The 17,813-nt window shown below is 37.3% G+C and overlaps 2 protein-coding genes across 2 annotated transcripts; one reads left to right on the forward strand and one right to left on the reverse strand.

Moving 5' to 3' along the window:
• The first annotated feature begins 142 nt into the window (after nucleotides 1-142).
• On the forward strand, nucleotides 143-4,133 carry LOC140230313 (neudesin-like). The gene is made up of 4 exons (XM_072310470.1): nucleotides 143-301; nucleotides 1,516-1,576; nucleotides 2,580-2,683; nucleotides 3,674-4,133. Exons 1-4 carry the CDS (start codon nucleotides 143-145, stop codon nucleotides 3,794-3,796), a joined length of 447 nt encoding a protein of 148 aa, XP_072166571.1. The 3' UTR covers nucleotides 3,797-4,133.
• A 2,323-nt stretch (nucleotides 4,134-6,456) lies between these two features.
• On the reverse strand, nucleotides 6,457-13,621 carry LOC140230324 (JNK1/MAPK8-associated membrane protein-like). The gene is made up of 6 exons (XM_072310480.1): nucleotides 13,472-13,621; nucleotides 11,853-11,935; nucleotides 11,107-11,227; nucleotides 10,396-10,565; nucleotides 9,724-9,800; nucleotides 6,457-9,097 (listed from the first exon to the last, which is right to left on the reverse strand). The coding sequence occupies exons 1-6, from the start codon at nucleotides 13,546-13,548 to the stop codon at nucleotides 8,897-8,899; spliced, it is 729 nt and encodes a 242-aa protein (XP_072166581.1). The 5' UTR covers nucleotides 13,549-13,621; the 3' UTR covers nucleotides 6,457-8,896.
• Nucleotides 13,622-17,813: the final 4,192 nt, after the last annotated feature.

The raw sequence follows: 17,813 nt of genomic DNA on the forward strand, positions 1-17,813 counted from the left end.
TAAGAGAAAAATAAAATATGAATTACTTTAAATATTTCTAAAATTGTATTTTAAATATTTAAAGGGTGCTATTCAAAGAATATATATTTTAGTACATCAGTTTCATTTGCTATGGCGCACGAAATATAAGTTTATTTTCAAAATGGCTGCGCCCATTGCCATTTTTGGATTGGTTGCGTGTGTGGTTTTCAACAGTGTTTTGTGCGAAAACCGCGATGGCGAAAGCAAAATTAAGGTATCAGTAGGGAGTCCCGTGAAGGTTTTCACAAACAAGGAGCTATCCCGATATGACGGCACAAATGTGAGTACATATTACTTCACCCCATTTAACAGCCTCTTCTGCTCTGCTGCTGACTTCTCCAGCCAGCTGGACTGCAGGGCGCAGGGCCGGTCGGCGCCGCTTGCCGTAGTGCGGGGTCTCGCCGGCATGCAGCTCGGCGCGGCGTCAGCATCACGGTCGACGGGCCCCAGAGACTTTGAAATTGTGTGAACACGACCCGAACGGCATATTTACATGCATGTGTTACAGTACCATCACCATAACTTATACCAAAACAACAACAACAACAAAGAGCAAAACAAGACAAAACCAAACAAAAACCTAACTGGGCCGGGACCGGGTACCGCGGGTACAGTAATTTATAGTCACTCCACGGTATTTCATTGTCTACAAAATTCATCATTCTAAATCACTTCACCCAAATATAGATGATAACTTGCTTTCAATTTTAAGTATTTCATACTCGTAGTGCAGATTGAGCAATTATTCAATTTCCCGTCAATTATAAGCCCTATGGCATTTCACGCTATTAAAAATATAATTGCGTACCAGTTGCAGATTTCTGCACCTAAGTTCTATGACTACTGTAAAAGTGGATATTTTCGTGTGACTAATTTTTCGCGCTTGGCCAGGTATAGAAGAGTTTCCCGTGTTTTTAATTCTGCGGAATTAAGACGTCATGGACAGGAACATATGGCAAGCAAATATATTCCCGTGCTTTTATTTTCACGCTAGTTTCTGATTGTGCGAAATGAGCGAAAATTTCCACTTTTACAGTATGCTAAATTTATATAGCTAATCCCTAGACTGAAAAAAAAAAACCAAGTGGTTTGAGAGTAATGTAATTTGTTTCTCATATTGGAGATTTGCACATATTTTCCCAGAATTTTTTGTAAATTTAATGAATATAACTAGTTCCATCTGATCCTCATCGAATTTTCTCAAGAATTTGATGGGTTGAAATAATAATGATAGTGGATATCAACACTATTAAATCATATTGTTGAGATTAATAGGGCCCATGTTCTTACATTTTTTGCTAAATGAAAGAATACTGATGAAAATTATAATAAACCTTATCACAACAATATCTAATGTGTGAACGTAGAATGTCTGAGTTTTTAACTTTCATATCATGACATCACACTTTTGATATAATCGAATTATGTGCATTCTAGGCATTCTAATTCTTCAACCATTTTGGTGATGTTGTTCCTCCTCTGTTTTGTTCGCAGCCTGATCTTCCAATATATATGGCAGTCAAAGGGGTCGTGTTTGATGTCTCCACAGGAAAAGGTATTCTGTTAAATATGAATGTATACCACTGTGATTTTTTTTTTTTTAAAGCCCTAAGAAAAAAAAATAACAATGATATCAAAATTGATTTTTTTTTTTCTAACTCTCTCTCTCACTACAGTGTATCTTACAATGGACATGCAGATAGAAGCTATGCAAAATGTTTGGTGCATATTACCAGCCAAGCAATATCAGATATCTTCGGTCATAGAATGGATCTTCTTAACCATGATTATAGTTACGATACCACAATTTTTATCAATATTATTGGTCAATACACTCAACAATACAATGGTTGAATCATATGTGCTACTGTGTCCATGCATCTCTGTATTGGACTGCCTCAATAGAGTGTCATCAAACTTAGACATAAGCCCTATAAGATCTCATAACAAAGTGATGGCACATTGTGAACGTCATACAAATGCCTGAGATTGTCATTGCCTGCTTCAAAGTTGTGTGTCTTCCCCATTTGACTTGACATTTTGTCCACCGCAAACAAAATATTCTGAGATTCACGTCGGTGCTGTCAAAGATTGGCTTTGTCTTACCTTTACCTTTGACTGATTGAAACTAAGCCATAGCAGTCATTTGTTGTTTACATTTCTTTCTCACAGAGCTACCAAGTCTCACGCATTCTGCGTGAGACTCAAGCATTTAGGGCCAGTCTCACGATCTCACGCAGGGCACCCATTTTTCTCACGCATCGGGTGAAGTCTGCAATTTGTGCCAAAAATAAGGAGTATAGCTCAAAGGATTCAAGTGATAGTTGCAATTGAAGGTATATTTCCCTTTTGTCTTTCAAAGTTAGTAAAAAATAGTCACTTAAGTATGCACCAGATCGCATCATTAAGAGCTAATAATTCAAAAAAAGCTCCCTACCATGGGAGGGGTGACACCTTCCTCGTTCGCACGCGCATGTTCGCGAGCGCCGAAACGCTGAGTCATGAAAATCTCACTCATAAAAGTTTTTTGAACTTGGCATCTCTGTTCTCATATTCAGAATTTTATGGCAAAGAAGCCCCTTACAATGTTCTTGTTGGGAAAGACTCTACCAGGGCAGTCGCAAAGATGTCTTTGGAACCTGAAGATCTTACTTCAGATGTTGTAAGTATCGTAGATGTGTGTCACTTTTCATTTGAGCTTAATTTGATGAACTGAAAAAAGAAAAGAAAAAAGATAACAGTTTATAGTGCACTCCTCAGTTTTGTTATAACGAACACGGTCATAACAAAATTTTGGATATAGCAAAGTAAATTTCAGGCTCTATAATTATCATCTACATTACATACACTTTATTTGTTCAGATATAACAAAATTCAATGTAACGAAAAAACACTGCCGGTCCCACGGACTTCTTTATAACGGGAGTCACCTGTACTGCTGATGCATGCTGTATTACTGTACTTGACTGATCAAATGTGCCCAGGTAGACATGAGGCAGGGTGTGCAAGTGCAAGTGCATGAGGGTGATACACATAGCTCCCTCTGTTGGTGGTTGTTATCAGGACAGAACATGTTTTAGTCTTGTAGCAATTGTCTCTTAAAACCATTGAAACCATTGTATGTCACATTTGTAATAACAGCTGATAGAGTTTAGTGTTTTAATGTGTGTTGAATGTCATGATCCCCCCCCCCTCCCCAATCACCACACACACTGTATTGTCTGCCAAAACTGTCTGTGAAATGCATTGATTGTATAGCAATCCTCAAAGTCTCATTGATCAATGCATATTCCTGGTGGTCCCTTTACCATGGGGTAATTACACATCTAAATTATTACATCTATAGCTTTTCTTTTGCCAAGTGCATTTTCCCTCACTCTCTCCCAAACTGTGATACATGTACAGTAGAAACACAGTATAAAGAGACCTGATAAAATACCTGATATAACAATCTGATTGCTCCGGTCCAAATGAACTTATATCCTTTGTTTTGTATTGTTTATTGACTACTGATATAACAAAATATCTGATAAATCATATAAAGAGCAAAATTGTCTTGATCTCAAGGATCTTGATTACTGAGTTTCCACTGTACATGTACATGTATTATGGTAATGTTCTAGTGTTTTGCATCACTTTGTTTTTAATGCAGACGGGCTTGAATGATGCTGAGCTGCAGTCCCTCGAGGACACATTCCGAGACGTCTACAAGGCGAAATATCCCATTGTAGGCCACATGGATTTCAATGAGGTTCACAGGCACAGTGACTTGTGACATAGTACAGCTGTACTGAAGTTTAATATATGTCAATTTAAAGCCTCAAGTTTTTTTGAACTTCAAATAATTTTTCTTTTCGTTAGTTCTTTTGCTGTTTTTTAATTTAAATGGATTTATTCCTAAAATCTCTTGGAAGAGTTCATTGAGCTGCTCTGCTAGAAAGCACAGAACATTATTTTTGTGGTGGCGGTGACTCATTGGAAAATGCATACAAACCTGATGTAGTGTTACACATTGAGAAAATGCATTGTGCAAATATCCATCTAGCAATGGAATTCCAGCATTTTTTAAAATACAGTTTTAAAAGATTTATCATTTGTCTGCCTTACGCTCGTCTTCTTTTTCTGAATATATATCCTCTTGAATTTTATTTGTAGAGATGATGCGCAAGCTAATTGAGTTGCCAACGTACCAGTCATGTATTGATACATGTACTTTGTGTTAATGGTATTGTTCCAAATCAGAGTGTTTTGTTTTTTGTGGGTTTTTTTTGCATTCTAATAAAAATATGAAATTAAGTACACTATATTGTGCATGTATTGTATAATACTAGGAGAGATATTTGTTACAACTCATTGGGACCACTGAATTATGTTATATCAAAATTTTGTCCTGCCTGCTTTACAAAAAAAAAAAAACCCAGACAAACAAAAAAGCAATACAGTGTAACAGGAAAGATCCACTCTGGTGCAGAAAATTTGTATTTGCTTGTGCATTTTTGTGGTTTTTATGCCTCCGCCACGAAGTGGTGCTGGAGGCATTATGTTTTCGGGTTGTCCGTCCGTCCGTAATGAATTTTGTGGACAGGGTAACTATCAAAACCATTTGAGGTATCCTAATGAGACTTGGCATGTATGTGTATTAGGGGGTGAAGTTTTTTTTTTTTTTTTTTTTTTTTTTTTTTTTTGTAACACTTGGTGTATGCATGTATAACCTAATAGAGATTCTCTGGAAATTTTTTTTTTCTTTTGTTTTTGCCTCAAAGGTCAAAAGGTCAAAGATCAAGTGAAAGTGCTGAACTAAGTTTTTCCTCCATATCTCTGAAGTGGCTCAAGTTATCTTGAAACGTATTACATATTTATGCATGTTCTGCCTGACAGTGATTATCATATGAATCTTAGGGTCAAAGGCCAGATGAAAATGGTAACAATTTCCTATTCAATACAGAAATTGCACTTTTTCTCCATACCATGAAAATTACTCAATGCATAAACGTATGAATGGGTCAAAGTCAAGTTAAAGTCCTTAAATCCCAAATACATGCTCTCCTATTCATCCAATTAACCTAGGTCAAGGAAGGTGAACGTTCAACATATTTGTGACAAACTTGTCATTTTAATATTTTGCCAATTTTGTGAAAATGTTATCACACGTTGTCCACATGTACTATCTAGACCTATCAGGAGAATCATGCATTATGGCGGAGGCATACCAGTCGCCATAGCGACATTTCTAGTAATTTTTTTTTTTTTTTCATGAATGTATTCAAAACACCTCACTCCTCAGTGGATATGGCCACTGGTGATTTTCATACCAATCAGAAATCATGATGCCTTTCCTGTACATAAATGACTACAGGGTATTCTTCCTGATCTTGTTTGATCCATGTCATATGTATATTTTTGCAAGGAAATGTTTCTATAAAATTTTGCAGGCTATTCATGTAAGTACAGATTCATATTAAATGACAATTTTGGTGACAGTGTACTTGTTTTGTTTTTTTCTGTCTCTTTTGTTGCATGCACAAAGCATACAGTAATGCATGAGATATGCGGTATTGGTAGAATGATATTACTGCAGTATTGCTGCTTCATGGGTGCGTTCGAGCGCTCTAAAGCGAACCAAAGCGAACTGAACTAAAGCGTACCATACCGTACCATGCCAATTTTGGAGCGTTCGAGCGCTCTGTGGAGAAAGCGTACTCACAAGTTATTTTTAGAAAGGTCACGCTTGTTTGTAGCAAGAATGTCATTCACCCCTGGCGCTTGAACTACTTACAGCTGTCCAGAACAAAGCGAATGATGTTTTTGCATTGTGACGTATGCACATGATACGCGCATGCTTTACAACGAACTTTTGGTATGCTTTGGTACGCTTTTGGAGCACATCGGGAAGTGGTCCACTTTTGGCTCGGTACAGTACGGTACGGTACACTTTAGGAGCGTTCGAATGCTCCTCTGGCGCGGGTACGGTACGGTACAGTTCGCTTTAGGAGAGCGCTCGAACGCACCCAAAGTGTCAATGGGAAAAGAATACAAGTGTACCAGGAAGGGCCTACGTGTGTACATGTAAGATAATTCATTACATGTGTAATATACAGATGGCTGTAACTTTATCGCCATTTGTGATTGCCCCGCTCCCCCCCCCCCCCCCCCCTCCAAAATCAAAATCTTGATTACTTCTGAAAACCTAAGGAAGGGTGTTGGAGAAAGTGAGTCAGGATTTGCGAAAGGGTCAAAAACTTGTGTGTGTGTGAGTGTGTGTATCCACCTCATCCGAGTTTACTCAGCAACTGTCATACATGTATTTTTTTGTTTCCTGTGATAAAGTGAAATACATGCACAAACAGTGTCTCGCTCACTGGCTGGACATACCACCATGCCTAGCATCAATTCACAACCATCAAATCAAAAGTCCACAGGGCAACATGCTTTTTAATATTCACTGTACAGTCCATCCTGTGGAACATCTTTAATGTACATTGTATCAGTATTCAAAGATACCTTACTCATTCATACAAAATTTAAGCTAAAGATAGTGATAAAATTGATACAGTTCGACCTCGATTATCCGGCCATGTCGGGACGGGCGCTCATCCGGATAAGCGAATTGGCCGGATATCGGAGACACAATGTTAATGTATATAGCTGCCGTCCAAGTGCACTGGCAGCTAGGCAGGTAGCGTACCCCGCAACAGTGGTGTAATCTATGCTAGCCTGCGCAAAATTGTAGTCCCTTCTTCACGAAAATAAATTATCTTCATGTGAAAATCATACATGCTTTACCTCATTAGATATTGAGAAACCTATCATGCACATCTTATGAAATTAGTGAAATATATCCATGAAAAGATGTTAAAGTCACTGTTTTTTTCTCAATTTTTGGATGAAAAAAAAAAAAGTCCTTCGCTGCGTGAACACGTGCGGATAATAGAGATTTCCGGATAAAAGGAGGCCGGATAATCGAGGTCGAACTGTACATTAATTGTAGTATCTCTCTCTCTCTCTCTCTTTTAAGTCAGATAGTGTCTAAAATGTCAATCGGGGTTCCTCTTCATTGTTGTGAGTTCAGCAATACAATGTATATGGAGTTTTGGGAACATCTACCAGTATACCAACTGACTTTAGCATAGCTTACCACATTTGAACACAGGGCCTACAGTGCACTCCCATTATAACAAAGTCTTTGGGACTGGGTGGTTTTCTTTCATTATACACTGCATGTATCAAAATTTTGTTATAACAAAACAGTAATGCATATAAAGATATATAAATGTAGACAATAATTTTGGGACCTGAATCTTCATCTCATTGTAATGAGAATTTTGCTATAACCATGTTCCTTGTAACAGGAGTGCACAGTAAGTTTGCTACATGCATTAAAATGTTTTAGCCTACATGATGAAATCTCAGAAAACATATTCTCTTTCTTTTAAACATTTTTTTTTAATTGTTAAATGAATACAGTCGACCTTGCTTAAGTCAACCTCTTCTCTCTATATTCTATTGATTTTAATCCCTCATAAGTTGAATTTTCTCTAAGTCAAAGCTATTTCTTCAGTCCAAATAGATTTGACTTAGGCAAAGTTGACTGTATACATAAATTTCTTGGGTTTTTCACAAAAATCACACTTAAATGCAGCAAAGAGTGAATAGTCCAATTAAAACTTTATACCTGTTGCCATGGTTACTCCAGTAGTAATTTCACCTAGCATTCAAGTCAAAATCGAAGTGGACAAGTCAACACTGTGAATCTATACTCGTCTTCATGGTAAGATCTTCATTCTGGCACAATCCTGGTAATAGTCACATTCTTTCTATTTCTAAAGAAAAAAAAAATTGTAATGTGGGTCCTGTTCATTGAGCCCAGAACCATTTTTGCAGTACATTGTACTATTTACAGAAATGTACACAGTCAAAGAAAATTTGTCATGAAATCAATACATTGCATAAAGAAACAGTTCTGGCAAGTTAGATGGACTGATTTAAAGATTTTTCAATCATCCTGAAATAATAACCCTAGCTGGTGTAGTTACTAGCCAGCTAGTTTTTCTTTTCTTATTCTGGGGTACCTGGCACATGACCAAATTCTATGATAAACCCTTGGCCTCCAAGGCTTCAATTTTAAATAAAAATACATTGTTCATGATATAAACTTCCTGTTTCAATGCATGTCTCCTTCAGTGTATGTCAGAGATATGCACTCAAGGGAACCCATGTTCTTTGGTTCCCTCTTGAGTGCATATGAAGAGTTTGTTTACAAAACGACTCAACTCCATTTTTGTTCATTTGAGATATTTGCAATTAAAGATGCTAAAAAACAAGAAAAATAATACAAAATATGGGATATTCTTAACCAGCCAAGTAAGCTAATCTTTATTTGATCTCCTGACTCTTTAGACTCTTTAACCAGATGAATTCTCTCATGTTCATTAATGTTGTAACATGCATTTTCACATTTAAATTCAAATTAAAAAAAAAACAAATGCTCCAGCACCCTTTGGGGTGAAGACATGGAAAAAGAAAAGTGACTACGAATATGTTACCATTTTGAGTTGATCCTAATAGACACCACATAAATAAAGGTTAACTTAAGTGACGAGTGTTCATGCCACAAGAACTAAACAAACAAAACAATATCAAAACCACAAGAGAACAAGTCCATAACGAAATTTTTCTCTGGCTCCATCAAATCATGTGTAGAGCCTCAAAGTATTGCATCTGCCATACTATTTACACAAATGTGTCCATTTCAAGTTAGTCTTAAAAAAAAAAAAAAATAGTGACTTCTCTGACTCCATTCTTCCAGTGCATCAAACTTTCATTTGCAGTTCTGAGTTTTGCTTGGAAAAAATAAGAAAACAAGTTGCACTAGAAGCTATACGTGCAGCCTGCTTGGGTGGGTGAACTGTGCCGTTACAATGTAAAAGACAGCTGGGGCTGGAATGAAGGCTAGCATTGGGCCATAGATGACGGGGTTCTCCAGCGTTGTCAGGGCAACGATCCCGTAGGCGTGTATCAACCAGTGGGAGAAAAGGATGATCAGGTTGCGTTTCTTTGACACCAGCAATTTGGGTGTCTACAGCAATTGTGATGTAAGGAAAGGGAAAGAGGAATAGGTAGCTCATCGAAAATGTGCATCCTTTATTTATCACACAATTGTATTTGACTATCTTGAACCACATAAGACTGAATGCAATTCCCCTATCATGTTCAAATGGGCTTTTAGAAATACATGTAGAGTATTAAAAATTAAACAAACAGGAGAGTAAGGTTTCACCAACATCAGACCTACAGTAATGGTATATCATCATTGTTTGCTTTAGTCACCTTAAATATGCATTCTGGGTCAATGTTCATTTGCAAGTGAGAAGACAACTAACATAACATCTCCTTGTCAGTATATTTCATATTTTCCTGCCCATGTGCATCTACAAAAACTACAAAATATACACACCTGACAAAATTAACACATCCGCCAATGCAGAGATGGACAGTGGCAGTTTGAAGCCTCACCATTAACCAAAACCATTATTATGGACCATTATTATGAACTGATTTATTATTTGACAAAGAAAGAGAAAGTAGGATTAGGATTGAGCTCCATTCACAGATTTGTCAACAGGTAGCAATCCTAAATTTCTTCTGTTCAAATGCTCTAGATATTCTAGTCATCAATTTGCATATTACATCAATCAGCCTTACCTCTATTTCTTCCTTCGCAAAGTGGACAGCATGCGTCACCAGTGATATGATGAGTGTCAGGTATGGATATGAATAATCTGAAAATCAACAGTACAGATTCTGTAAAGTATAAAACAACTAAAAAACATACCAACAGACTCTGTCACACCTAATGCCATCAAGATGTCAAATTCAAAGTTTATTTGAAGAAAATTGGTTTTGAAATGATGTACATGTACATATCTAAAACAAAACAATCCAAAATTGAGGTGGGACCCACCTTCTATTAGGATCACTTTGTTTTGCTTTGTTTTTTGGATATGTCAGCCATTTCAAAACTGATTTTCATCAAATTAACTTGGAATCCTCTTAGAATTACATGCATATGCTCTTTAACATTTCATGAAGTGGTTTCTATGTATTTTGCAAAACCTGAATCCACCTCAACCAATACTATACTATCCCTTTAAGGTCTATTTGAATTTGTATTCAACCACTTGTAACACAGAAACCCTCCTCTAGAAACCAATAAATATTACATTTGATTCTGCATGCATTCCAATTTTCAATTTTTCAATTTTCAATTTCAAGAATGAACTGAACTTGGTGTCACAATACCAGTGACATGCTGAAAGCTGTTGCAAAAACAACCGCACACATGTTCAAACTAAAATGATTCTTGGCGCTACTCACAAATCAGTCCTGCAAGGACAGCATGCGCCACGGTCAAAATGGGTATGAAGTATAGGGCAGCATAGATGGAACTTCTGCCGAGGTTGTCGGACAGCTTGACTGACAGGGCAGGCCGGACAATCATCATGAGAAGGAGATGGATACTGTAGTAGATGAAGACGGCTGTGTACCTGTTGGGTCAAGGGAAACAATTTACGGAAGTGAAGAGGTTATTTTCCATTACAAAATGTTCTGACTGTAGTACCATCCTGACCGCAACATAAACCATGGTCCATAATTATCCTAAAATAAAAATATATTTCTATCTATTTTTTTTTTCCATTTCCAACGACTAAAACTAAGTATTTTGTTTTTTGAGTCCCATATAGTAAAAAAAAACAAAACACACACACACTGATAATGCTTGGTTAAAGAAAACTGTAAAAAAAGAAAGTAAGGAATAATTTTTCTTTTCCACCATTCATACCTATTTCTCTAAATTCTACAGTGACTAGACACATAAGGTGTGATGTTAGCATAATGTACACAATTCCATAGATATTGCGTGTTACTCAAGCATATCTCATCATAGCATTGGCTCTAATGATGAAGGCTTGCTCTTTCCTATAACATGAAAGACTGCCAGTAGCCCAGCCCTCCAGTCTACAGTAGGCAAATGTGGCATAAATCTGCATACAGCCACGTCACTCTAGTAACCCATGAAAGGCTTACAGGGGGAAGACGGCCTCTTGAGTGCAGTGGAGGGTGGTGCTGTACTGGGGCTGAGGGTTCTTCAGCATGGTGTACCAATCAGACAACTGGAGCACTTGGCAGGATCGGAGCTGGGGTGTGCCTGACAACAAAGATTGAGAATCGGTGATGCAAGTTAAAACAAAATCACAACTGCAGCACTGAAAACTGAAGAGATTAACCAATAACCCAAAGGACAGAGTTTTGCTTTGTTTTTATTTTTGTTTTTTTTTTACAGAAAAATCAGAGTAGTAAAGTGAGCAACTTCATAAGCCTATGAAACAGTCAGTCCAACTAATGTTCTTGTCACACAATGAGATGCTATATGCTCTATAAACTTTTTCCCCAATGTACAACAGGTTCTGGCCAGCAGCAGTTTGTTGCACCGATACCACATTTATACACAGTCTGGAACAGGAGCAGTCCTAAAATGAATTAACTTATGCTTCTTTGAATTTGTTCAGACATAGGAGTCACCAACCTCCATGACCACACACAAAGAGGCTGTGAGAGGAATAACCATCATGGTAACCTTCATGAACACAGGAACTCCAAACATATGTCAGTACATACTATTTCAGAGCACTCTAGACATTGGTGGCTGTTAATACAGGAGTGCTTCAGAGCCACATTGTCTGCTCATACTGAGTTCAAAGTACAGAGCTCTAAATTCCCAGTGTAAGTAGGGTACAAGTTGGTTGTGACTCTGCTCGATTCTAAGAGCTTACCCATGGGATCAAGCACCAGGAGTGTGATGATGCTGGCAATGCAGCACTCCAAGGCAGCCGAGATGTGCAGAGTGATGACTTTACTGTCAAAGGGAAAAAAGGAGAGTCAATAAAAGACAACAATTTAACTATTGCACATCCTTTCTGACTTTGACTGAAGTTAAAAAGCTTCAAAGTTTATCAACAGAGAGTTATTCATTGAATGTGAAGCATATTTATCTATTTCCCGGACATTCAAACTATCGCAGTATTAAGCATACAAGCACTGGACAAGCTTGCAGTGCTTGAAATGAAAAGTATGTTTAAGAATAGAGACATTGACTTTGTGGTAGGAAAACTAAATAGTGAGGTGGTGAAGTAGTAGAGTATATTGTTAGGACAGTTGAATCAAAGCTCGATCCAGAAGGTGATATTGGTATTGAAACAAAATCTCTTGCACAGGTACCATATAGATCGTTTACAATTTTTCCATGCAGAAACTCATTTTGAAAACTGCAATGATTTATTCACAGCCTAATGAGACAATGCAATGAAGAAAAATAGTTCTGAACTAAATCAGAAATGGCAATAACCCTAGAGTGCTGAAGAATGAATTGTCAAAAGAACTAGATTGTTGATCAGTTGCAATCTTCCTTCCCCCCCCCCCACTCAATTCAGTATCAGCACTCAAAACAAACATAATGCTAAGCACTGTATAATCAATGTGAAGGCCTGTTGTGTGCCCAGTGAGTGCTAGATGGAAGCTTGTGTCATTGCATCAACTTCATAATAGATTTCTACACATTTCTCCTGCAAAATGTTCCCATTGGGCAAAGACTTTCTAATGTTTTTTTAGTTGATAGTTTTCTAGTACCGGTACATGGTTTTCTAGTTGGGAACAAATGAATAGACAGTTTACAAGGTCTTTAATCATGAGAACACCATCCAATTCATAGTTTTAGGCAAGTATAAGGGAGCATGATGATCCAGGTACCTTATCCAGTTGTGACCAAATGGCTCCTTTTCAGAGTACAAGTAGGCAGACTAAACCAAGATCATCATGCACCTGGTTTCATCTCTTTTTTTTTTCTATTTTCTTTTTTTTTTTCCAGACCGCACTTGTTCTTGGTGAGATCATGTCTTTGACAATGTCATTAAAAATGAGGAGTTTACACACATGAAATCTGGATGAAATTACTTGCAAGAGCATTTACAGAAAGAGGGTAAGCACTTGTCAGGCATACCTATAGCACAGAATTAATCAAGTTCCCCAACCCCTCACGAGGAAGAAGGAAAAAAAAAAAAAAAAAGAAACTAAGAACACATTCATATGGATGACAACAAGGCTGCCAACCTTTGCTGAGTAAAAAAAAAATAAATAATAAATCCCCAAATATCAATGCACAGTACAAAACAAAATATTTTTTTGGGCAAAAACAAAAAACAAAACAAGAAAGAAAATTGCACATATCAAGCATGCTATAATCAGAGGTCATGACAAAACATCTTTCATTACCCCCCCCCCCCCCCCCAAATTATTTTTTGTTAAAAACACACACACACACACACACACACACACACACACACACACAAAAACCACCATGTAGAACTTTGCTAGCTACATAATCTACAAGTTGTACCTCTTGCCATCCGAGAAGTAGTCGATGAAGAAGATGTGGAGTGTGAGAGAGAGGAGGACCATGAAGCCAAGATACATCCAGTCATAGAGGTCCGGAGCCCATTCACACGGGGTACAGATGGAAGAGTTGTTAGGGCGCTCCCCTCGTCCGCATGCCTGAAGGTGCAGTGCAGTGGAGAGAATGAAACTTACTAGTGCGCACTGAGACTTGAAGTCTTTACAACATTAGTGTTCTTGAGGCACTGTCAGTCAATATGCCTTCTTTTGATTCGACAATCATCTCTACTGATAAGTTTTCCCCCGAATCATTACATTCGACAGGGAAATTGAGGAGGGCCAGAGTTTGACTGTTTGTCTGTTGGCAATGTTATTAAAAAAATGGTATGAATGAATTTTGATGAAATTCTCAGGGATAGGTCCATTGTGATGAAACAAAAATGATATAGTTTCTTTTTGTTTTGTTTGATTTTCTTTGTTGTTTTTTATTTTGTTATTTATTGATTCATTAATTCATGTATTCATTCATTCATTCATTTATTTATCTGTTTATTTATTTATTTTTTGGTGGTGGTGGTGGTGATGATCCACATGACCCAAATCTAGGATTTGTTGAAAGGGTGTATAAATTATGCACATTTCTGAGTGTCACCCTTCGCAGCTCTCTTAATGCCTCCAATTTTGTACTGAAATCTCATTTGTCTCTCTGATCTCACTGCCTTTAGAATACATACCACAACAAAGTGAAATTCTTATTCATAATGATTCCAGTAGATGTACTCTTGTAGCAATACTCACCCCACAAGCACTGTATGTAATATTTCCAGCATCATCTTGGATCACAGTTCTGCCACAGTACAATCCGGGGCAAGTCTTCTGATCAGGAACAACTCTGTGAACTGGTTCAGATTAGGGAAGATTGTAAGAACATTTATCAAATAAAACTGTCAAAGTATAACATCTCTAAAGCAAAAATTAATATCGGTAATAAATCAATAGTGTCTACACCTGCACCGAAACTCAGGAACTGTTACAGCAAGAGGAATGAGAAAGAAGTTGACTTCCTAAATCTAATTCAATTATGTATCATCCATTTAAACTGACCTTTGCTAATAATACAGATTTTACAACTAATTCTCATCATCGACCCTGATCTATATTCCTAAACACTGACTAAAACATTGTCATTAAATGAATTTGTTTGTTTTGTTTTGTTTTGTTTTTGCACTAGTGTACTGTCATATCCATGATAGATACCGGTATCTCAATTTCTAAGGGATTTGGCCGGATATGGGAGACTCAATGTTTATAACACACAGCTGCCTACCAAATGGTAGCTGCATGTAACCTACAATTGCAGGCAGGCAGCAAACACTAAAACTCTCTCTTTGCTATCAGCGCAAAATTTGGGGGTAGAGAATGTCTATGCATGTTATTTTAGATGAAAATTTGATGTAAATGTATGCTGATTATGTTAGGAATAATATGTACATTGCAATTCATGTGAGTTTGTCTACAAATCTTGTTCTACAGTGTAATTTGAAATCCCCCTTTTCCTGTACACATTAGATTGAGAAACAGAAAATCACAGCAAGATTGCATCTGGATGATAAAGAGCTCTGGATAAAGGAAAGCTGGATAAGAGAGGTCGGACTGTAGGTTATTCCAATCACTGTAAATTTGAACCATATCAATCATCCCATCAGGAAGCATTGATATAGATGTCAGCTTTTTAATAACGATTGTTTCAAAACCACTTGCTCTCCTTACAGCTGTATCTTGAGCGATCGAGACATACACTTGCGCTGCCTGCACAATGTGAAACTCAAGTTATGAAGCTGTCTAATATATAATGGGACGAATCTTCCAAGTTACCAGGAGCAAAAAATCGATGTTCAAATGATTTGGCAAGTTGAATGAAGTGGGATGAGAAATGCAGTTCCTAGAAGATCACACACTGATAGACAGACAGACACACACCTGCATTTCTTCAATAACTAACTTCTTTCAACTTACAGTGATACAATCATTGCATTTGCAAATTATTGGTTTTTACATAGGCCTACACAGGTAACATAGTTCTCGCGTTGCGTCCCTATTTGCATAATGACATATTATACTTTAAGAGTTAATACGACGGCTACAGTAACTTCAGTTCTCTCCAGATTGTGCAGGCAGCGTAAACCGCAATATCTCGCGAAGAGCGAGTTTGTTTTGAGCGACAAAATTTTAGTCAACATGCATGATCAATATTAATATTGACAGTCAATGACACTTTCCAAGGACCGAAATGGTGCAATTCGGAACAGTGAAATTTGAGATATATCTACGTGGACACGAAAGTATACATTAGCATCCCCCTTGTATTAACTTCTACTGACATATCATTACTTAGGTTTTTAGGGACCAAACCATTTTGGTTACAAACTTACGTGGTTCGAAGGGGCTGACTACGCCGGTTCCTTGTACCAATACGCACCAATTTACAATCAGTATCATAACAAGAGCTACTCTGCTTGGCGGCTGATCATGCTGATGATGCCTCTTCCTATTCGGACCCATAGTCGTTTCTTGTGATCAGTCTTGACAAGGGAGTTCCCAATGCAGAAACTTACTTCTCTGGTTCGTAGATGTCTTTACAGATCTATTTCTTCTCTTTCAGTGACGACCGTTCACGTTGCAGTTCTACAAACCACAACAGTCAACAGCAAAGAGAACTCTTCTACTAGTATTATACTCTTTGGTCAACAGCATGCACTGAGTGCTTTTAATTTTGCGTGTAATTGAATGGAATGAATGCAAGTCGAGTGTGTTGTGTGGCATCAGTCGACGGGAGAGGGCGGGCATCATCGTCCAGGTGAGAAGATCAAGAGCAAGGGGAGCCAGGGAGTTTGGACAGAGCAACATACCATTTTCTTTCTCAATAATATTTTTATGTTAATGAAATACATAATTCATAGTTGATTTATACTCGTATTACACAGGTGTATGATAATTTACACCTGTGTAGCACGAGTATAAATCAATCTATGAATTACTTATTCCATCTACATAAAAAATTATTCACAGAGATAGGTTATGAAACTTGTGCACACTTTGGGTAGAACATCACCTAAAAATTTTCGACAAAAAAAAAAAAGAGATTATAAGTTAGTTAAAAAACGACGACCTAAATTCTATAATTGCTGCTTGCACTCACTAATGAATAGTACATTGTATAGAATGTGAAAACGTAATACATGATTGTATCTAATGTATAAGACTTGTGAATTTCCGTCTTATCTTAGATAGCTTTTTGTTTTCTTAAACCCCATCTAAACTGTGATTAAAAGGTGGGTGCATATATAAATTACAAAATATTTTACTTGCGGTAGATTAAAGCCTAATACATGTATCTACACTTTCAGCCGTTTAATCATTATTTAAACTATATATAGATAGGCCCTATATACTCCTTTTTCTATGTGTCGTTTGAAGGGTTTTACAGTTTTTTGGGTTTTTTTTTTTAACAGGGTTTATTTTTCAGTGGGTTTTTTTTTTCTCCCCTCCAGGACTGCATTATATAACTTCATATTCTTTCCAATTTCTTTTTTTCCACAGGAGTCGTTTTCAGAACTTAACTTTTGATTATTACTCTCTTCAGCTCTCTCCAATCATAGCAATCCTTCCCAGGATCCACTCAACCACTTCCCTTTCGATATGATATTCCTGTTTTCTTTTTCTTTCTCTTATCATCCCATCATCTTTCCTCGACTTACCTATAGCTCTTTCATTATTCTCTTCCCCCACCCCCTCATTACAATTTTTCTTGTTTTTATAGTCCATTACAGTCCGCATCACTCACAGACTTCGTTTCTCTCCCTTCGATTCGTAAAACATGATCATGTCGGAATTCCATATAATCTGTTTCACTTCTCTCTCTTATGTCCATGATTTTCCAACCTTCAATTCTCCCTCTCCCCCTTGTGTAGTCTGTTTCATCTTTCTCCTCCCGACAATTTGTTGGCCCTTAGTACCTGATTTTCGGTCATATTCTTCAAAACAATAATTATCTCTGTCCCCTGGTCTCTACTACGTTAGTGCAACTTAACTTCCAGCTCACCGCTGCCTCTCCATTGTCACACTGTGACGGGTATATTTGCCTTCCTTTTTTTTTTTTTTTTTTTTTTGCTATTCAATTTCAGTTTAATTCTGGCAATGTCCGAAACTGATATGATATGATCTTCAAGCATTTTTGTGAAAGTCTTATAAGTCACTTTCCCTCATAACACGCACTTAAAAAGAGGGACTTGAATGGATTTGAAAATCTCTATAGCTACTATGAGCGATTTTGGCCATTTGAGATT

The sequence above is a fragment of the Diadema setosum genome, chromosome 1, assembly GCF_964275005.1.
Source record: "Diadema setosum chromosome 1, eeDiaSeto1, whole genome shotgun sequence".
NCBI classification, from domain to species: domain Eukaryota; kingdom Metazoa; phylum Echinodermata; class Echinoidea; order Diadematoida; family Diadematidae; genus Diadema; species Diadema setosum.